We start from the raw sequence: 7,231 nt of genomic DNA, 5'->3' as shown, positions 1-7,231 counted from the left end.
TAATGTAACCTGAACTACTAAAAAGCAATCCTGAGCGAAACCCCAACGTGTTTTGGTATAGTAAGAGGCTAGCAGGTGTTCCCAATGCTATACCCACCAGTTGCTGGTAACAGTACATCACAGCCAACAAGGGTGGCGCATGGCAATCAACAGCAACAACTCAAACAACAGCAACAGCAGCTACATCAACAACAATCACAAGCCTTGCATCAAACTCCACAGAAATCTTTAGCACAGGTATATAACACAGACCTCCTTTTTTTTGTAATTTGTTTTAGGTTGTATAGTATCAAAGACCCACACAACAAGAGATAGACCATAAAAAAAGAAAAACCCAGTTGACTGCAAAATAATCAGTAATAATTAAATGACAGTTTTCTCTATTAAGTGACAATTTCCTTTGTTTTCAGGTCCAAAACCAGATTCCCCAGTCCCCTGCAGTAGTGCAACAACAGTCATACCAACTACACCCAGGATTGCAGCCGTCCCTTCCTCAACAAAACTCTCCCTTTGTACAGAAACCTCTGCTCGAGGAACAACAACAGCAACAGTTCCAGCAAAACTTTGTACAGAAGCAGCAGCAACACCACCCGGTATCTTCCAACAATCAATCCCCTTACCCTGGTCCTCCTGTGCTAACACGCAGTTCTGTCATTACCTCAGAGAAAGATATGCACAATGGTAATCTCATGAGTTCTCCCTCCTCCTCTTCTTCTTCCAGTACAGTAATGCCTCCTCAGTTACACCCACAGTTAGGCCATAACTTAATCCCCAATAATTTTAATTCTTTGCCTTCTAAACCTTTACACCCGTCTATCCCTAATCACGAACAAGTGAACAAATTTGAACCATCATCTTCTCCAATGACATCTCTTGTAAATACCGCCGAACCCCCTAGACAAACTCCCATGTATAACGCTCGTCCTGAATCGAATAGCACCAAACCTCCCGATACACCGAAAGCAAATCATGAAAATCTCATGCTAATGAAAGAACCTGTAATTGTACTTGATAGAATGACAGCCAAAGATCAAGAACAAGTCCAGAAAGACTTGAAAGAAGCGGCGAACAAATCCAACCACAACCATAAAATTAAGTCTGACTCTGAGAGTGAAGATGATGATAAGTCTAAGAAAAGATCTTTTTTCAAAAACAGAGACCGTGAAAGACGAAGAGAGACGAGAGGCACTAAAAATGATGATAATGATGCTAACAATGACGAAAATACATCAATGGCAGATCGGATTAAGAAAAGGAAACGAGAGGAAGAGGAAGAGATGAAAGAAGAACCATTCATCCCGCCTAAACCAAAACTACAGAAAGTAGAGAGAAAACTAGTTCCAGTATTAGAGATGTTATCAGTAGAAGAGCTCATGGAAACCAATACATATCACAGGTTCAACAGAACAGCAGAAAAAATATTTGACAGTATGGAGGATGTGAACTTGACAATTGATGCAGGAGATGACATGGATGAGGATGTCCCACCTGAAGTTCTCATTCCCAAGTATCAATTGCAAGACTTGACAAGTGAAGCAGCCAAGTTGAAGAACCTTGGTGCAACCTCTTCTGTACCTGCTGACAGAATCATTCGGTTACTTAGTATATTGGAAAAGAATATCAGGGACGGAGCAAAGGTAACACCTCTAGCTGACCCTGATGATGATGAAGATCAGCAGAAACTTTGGATGGAACTCGCTATGGAGCGTGTTATGCGAGCGGTCGATGCATCACTTACTGTTTTGTATATTCTAACGTCTCCTAAGATGTCGAAGCGGGTTTACATTGAAGATGTTATAGACAGGGTAGTCATATTTGCCAAGTTTCAGCTGCATAATACCGTGTATCCAGCCTTTGATCCCGTGTACAGAGTAAGCAAGCAAGAGAAAAGCTACAGTGGTAGTGCTAGGAAGAAACGTCAGTACACAAAAGAAGTGAGAGAGAAAAGTGTTCTGACTTTGTACACCAAACTCTCTGAAGTAGTGGGACTCATATCTGAGCTCTTAGCAGCACAGACACTCACGGATACTACAGTGTTGCATGCCTCCTCTATGGGCGTCTCTCCTTTCTTTGTAGAAAATATTAGCGAGCTTCAGTTGTCTTCTCTCAAGCTTGTGACCACAATCTTCACCAAATATGAAAAGCACCGAAAGTTACTTTTAGACGATATTCTCGCCTCCATGGCAAGACTTCCTAGTACAAAGAGAAACCTGAGAACATACAGACTGAATTCTTCTGACTACATTCAAATGCTGACGGCACTCGTACTTCAACTTATCCAGTGTATGGTCGTGCTACCTGAGTCATTAGGGAGTAAAACTGAGAAGAATCCTGTAGACCCAGATGTATTCATAATGAGTAAATTTAAGGCTGCCAAAAACACAGCAACAAGCTTTCTTCATGTGTTTTTAGCAAAGTGTAGCAGCAAATCTGAGGAAATTGACTATAGACCAATCTTTGAAAACCTCATTCAAGACTTGCTGGTAACTGTGAACAAACCCGAGTGGCCAGCAGCAGAATTGATGTTGAGTGTTCTAGGTAGCTTACTTGTGTCAAGTATCATAAACAAAAGTCTTGAAATGTCATTACGGATGGCGAGTTTGGATTATTTGGGTTCGGTGTCTGCTCGACTTAGGAAAGACTCAGTACAATCGAAACTAAAGCTTGCATCGATTGATCTTATTATTCGTGATATTCGCTATGAAGAACTCAAAGATGAAGAGGGGAACTTAACAGCAGAAGTGAAAGATGTAAAAGATGACGATGAGAGAACAGAATTTCTACAGCGTGTACTATTGGATTACTTAGCAGTTCAGAGTCAGTCAGAAGCATCACTATCTTATGCGAGGTATTTCCATATCACACAGTGGTACCAAGACATTATTAACAGTGCATCAAAGCCTGCAGTACAAAAAACTAAACCAGTAAAAGATAAGAAAAAGAAAAGGAAACGAGTGACATCAAGTGACGAAGAAAGTTCAGAGAGTGAAGAGGAAGAAGAAGTAGTAGAGGAAGTACCTGGTAGCGAATTTAAAAAGATAGATGCCAAGAAAAAGTTTCTGCTCAGTAAAATCACACCCTATGTTCAGGGTAACACCAGCACTCAGATCTTACAAACCTACGTAGATTATGAAAGTGCAGAACTAATAGCGCGATATCTCGGGTCCAAGCAGAACTTTTCTCAAAGTTTTGACACCTACTTGAGGAGAATTATTAGCGTCGTGATGGAGTCTTCTGTATTAATTCGAACAAAAGCAATGAAGTGTCTGACGTCAATAGTTGAAGTGGATCCAGAGATTCTGGCAATGAAAGACATGCAGATTGGTGTCAGTGTTTCGTTTCTCGATCATTCCACGTCAGTGCGGGAAGCAGCTGTAGATCTTGTAGGTAAGTACATATTGAACAAACCTGAGCTAATTGATAAATACTATAATATGCTATCAGCTAGAATTCTCGACACGGGAGTGAGCGTAAGGAAGCGAGTCATCAAAATATTGAAAGACATTTGTATAGAATATCCTGAATATCCAAAAATTCCTGAAATTTGTGTAAAAATGATTAGGCGAGTGAACGATGAGGAAGGAATTCGAAAACTTGTAATGGAGGTGTTTCACAATATGTGGTTCATGCCAGTCCATGAAAAGCCTTTGGATACAAAAACACTCACGCAGAAAGTGATGCACATTACAGATGTAGTGCACGCATGTCAAGATATAGGTTTAGAGTGGTTTGAGCAGCTGTTACAAAGTTTATTCAAACCCAAAGATGAAGGCAAAGAGAAAGACGATGTTGTGATTGCAGCAGCGAAACATGTACAAGTTGAGCCCCCTAAACAATTACTTCTTGCATGTAAACAGATTGTAAACTGTCTTATCGATTATACAGTACGATTAGACAGCACGGATGATAAAACACCACAGAAATTGTTATCCTGTTTGCAAACATTGTTTCTATTAGCAAAAATTAGACCTCAGTTACTCATAGATCATGCCATTACTATTCAACCCTATTTGAGTTTAAGATGTCATACTAAAGAAAACTTCCAGGTGATTAGCTATGCAGCTAAGATTCTAGAACTTGTTGTTCCACTCATAGAAAACGCTAGTGAAAGTTTCCTCGCGAACTTGGAATCAGATTCAGTGAAATTGGTAGTAACACAGCGACCTAATATGATTACGAGCAGTTGTATAACATGCCTTAGTTCTATTGTTAACAGTGTAACTAAAAACTTTAAACTCGTGCGTGATTGTTTTTCTCAATTTTACAAGTATTTGACTAACTTTAGAGACTATCATGAGAAAACAGCCGAACCTGATCCAGGTGTAGTCAAGAGATTCAAAGATATATTTAAAAAAGCTGTGCTTGTTATCGGATTACTGCTGAGGCATTTCAACTTTACAGATCCCCAGATCATAGGAGATACACTAGCACCAAATATTAAGGATCAAGTGGTTGAGATTCTAATGTACTTCCTGCAACACAGGGCAGAGTATCGCCACTTTATTTTGAAAGCAATAGGACATATCTGTATACGACACTATGAGTTGATGCTTACACCTGAACTCAAAGCCATGTATCAGGAAATACTCAAAGACCCTTATGCAGATACTCAGATCAAAAGACAAGTTCTCAATAACATAGAAATTTATCTGAGTGAAGAGGAAAAACGAATGATACAACAAGATCTGGAGTGGGCGAAACTATCCAAAAATGAAAATCTCAAAGAAATGTGTGATGTAACATCAGGTATGGCAAGTACAATTGTGCAGCTCTATCTCAAGGAAATAGTCGAATCATTCTTACATCCAAGTCTAGATGTACGACATGCAGTTCTCAAAGTTATTCAGCTGATTCTAAACCAAGGTCTCCTGAATCCTGTACAGTTAGTTCCCTATCTAATATGTATGAGTACGGACCCTGAGAAACCAGTCAGTAACAGTGCAGACAAACAGCTACAAGAAATAGAGAAGAAGTATCCAGGGTTCATTTATATGAAGTCACAACAGGGCATACGGTTATCTTATCAGTTTCAAAAGACACTTCAGAATACCCACATTGTTCGAGGATTTCGAGAGAAAGAGGGAGAACTTCCAGGTGCCTTAAACGGGTTTCTATACTCGATTCTCAAATCTAAACAACAGCGACGTGCTGTGGCGCTATCATTTCTCAAACAATTTGATGAGCAAGCCAAGACCAGCTTGGAGCAGATGTTGTATTTGACTGACAATATGGCATACTTCCCTTACCAGGTACAAGATGAGCCACTCTTTATTATTCACAACATCGATATTATTCTCTCTGTAAACGGTACCAATCTGATTCAGAGTTTCAAAGAAGCCTTGTTACCACTGTATGGACCACACCCTGAAGTACACATAGATCCTATGACAGGACTTGCTAGACCTGTCATTGATGAAGATGAAGATGAGGATCAAGAAACATTGCTAGCACGCATGCCTGAGGATGCGCAACCTCTGGTAGATTGCATGACTGCTTCACAGGGTTGTATTCTTCTACTTGTCCTCAAGAATCATTTGAAAGCTATGTACGGGTTCAATGATGCCAAAATATCGCAATATTCTCCTTCAGAAAATTCCAAACTTTATGAGAAAGCGGTCACTCGGAAGAGCAATTCCAAGTTCAATCCGCAAGCCACGTTAAAGAAACTGCAAGAACTCAAGTCCAATTCTATATTGAACGAAGAGGAAAGGAAAGCGTTGATCTCAGAATACCTGGAATTCAAACACCTCATCATATCTCTGGATCCTGATGAGGTAGATGATGAAGATGTCAAGCCTGCAGGAGCACCAAATGCACCAGGTGCATCATTACCTCATGTAACTTCTGTACATAACTCTAGTAGTGTAAATACTGTCCCTCAGCATCAAGTACATAGCATGCCTCCACCACCTCCCCCCTCTCATCATCCATACCCCTCACAGCAAGCCACAACCCCTCAGGTTGTGACACCACTCAAAGTACCCAAACTGACTATTATAGCACCCACACCTCCCACCGCAGACTTTAAACATCATCATCACAAATCTCACAAGTCAAGAAAATCTGAGAAACACAAGAAACATCCGAAGAAGAGAAAGAAACATCGACACAATAGTTCTGACGAGGATGATGATAGTGATGAGAATAGCGATCCAGACTATGAGTGAAAACAATACAGGGTATCCCAAGTGCAATGCTACCTTGTCCCCCCCAGTCAGTAGAATAATAGTTTAATTGTAAAGCCCCGAGATTTTACACTTGACGATTTAACTCTGTTTCGTATTAATTTATTAAATTATTGAATAGATGTCAAATACTGAAACGCTTCAGTAGAGATGGCAGCATAAAACTTGAGATAAAATCTTGAATACATATTAGTCTTATGAGAAAGAAATGGCATGTACTGTTAGGGGATAAACTTGAGTAGTCATTTTTCAAAAGTCAATATCCCGTGTGTGGAATTGTGGATTTTGGAAATTTCAAATACTTAGACTTATTTTTTCTTTGTGAATTTAATAAAGAGGGAGATTTACAAATCCTTTAGGAATTTATCAAAAACTGTCCTTCTCAATCTTATTATTATTTGATATGTATAGTTTATACATAAAATTGTACAAAAAATTTATTTATACAATTGAAGTTTTTAACCAAGAGAAGGAGGTAAATAAGTGTAAAAATAATGTAAATGTTATTTTTTGTGGTGAATAAAACTATTCGTGTTTTATTTAAGTAATTATAAAGAAGAAAATACAAATTATATGTACAGGTGAAAAAGATAAATTTTATTTGTTTTACTTAGGTTGTTTGTAGTCTTGTATTTTGTACATAACAACTATAAAAAATCTGTATTTTTAAAAAGTTTACAAGTAACTTTGGTTAAGCAAGAGGCCTTTCCCTTATTATTTGTTGATTGACAAATCTTGTAAATAGGAAAATCGAGTGGGTAATTTTAACTTTATTTAATTACCTGAAAATAGAATTATTTTGTATCACTTGAGTGGTCAACCTTTGTTTATTTTTAGTAGCAAATATGTGAAAATTCACGTAGTTAAAAGCTGTTTTGTATTTTTGGACCAATCGAAATTTGGAGATTGGGTCCTTAGAGTGAAGGTTACTTTCAGCCCAATGGTCTGTGTGTTGTAGTGTCGTATTATTTATTAGAATTTTTTCATTATTGTAAAATTAAACAGGTGTTTTTTATTTTGTTGTGCAAGATTCATACCTTTAGTTG

At 38.5% G+C, this 7,231-nt stretch overlaps 2 protein-coding genes across 2 annotated transcripts in view; both read left to right on the top strand.

Moving 5' to 3' along the window:
* The first annotated feature begins 84 nt into the window (after positions 1–84).
* Positions 85–7,214, top strand: LOC103520087 (nipped-B-like protein B). The gene is made up of 2 exons (XM_008485180.3): positions 85–237; positions 411–7,214. The coding sequence occupies exons 1-2, from the start codon at positions 85–87 to the stop codon at positions 6,165–6,167; spliced, it is 5,910 nt and encodes a 1,969-aa protein (XP_008483402.2). The 3' UTR covers positions 6,168–7,214.
* The window catches only part of LOC103520086 (nipped-B-like protein B), a 10,669-nt gene continuing 9,773 nt past the window's right edge, over positions 6,336–7,231 (top strand). The window contains exon 1 of the mRNA XM_008485179.3: positions 6,336–6,341. Within this exon, the coding sequence (XP_008483401.2) occupies positions 6,336–6,341 (6 nt within the window). The remainder of the gene's footprint in view (positions 6,342–7,231) is intronic.

The sequence above is a fragment of the Diaphorina citri genome, unplaced genomic scaffold, assembly GCF_000475195.1.
Source record: "Diaphorina citri unplaced genomic scaffold, Diaci psyllid genome assembly version 1.1 scaffold3207, whole genome shotgun sequence".
Lineage (NCBI taxonomy): Eukaryota > Metazoa > Arthropoda > Insecta > Hemiptera > Psyllidae > Diaphorina > Diaphorina citri.
This window is presented reverse-complemented; position numbering and strand designations above follow the sequence as displayed.

Bases quoted from the DNA above. Each gene is read 5' to 3' on its own strand.
- LOC103520087 (XM_008485180.3), top strand. From the start codon at position 85: ATGCTATACCCACCAGTTGCTGGTAACAGTACATCACAGCCAACAAGG. The intron at 238-410 runs GTATATAACACA...CTTTGTTTTCAG, and splicing joins CACAGAAATCTTTAGCACAG to GTCCAAAACCAGATTCCCCA.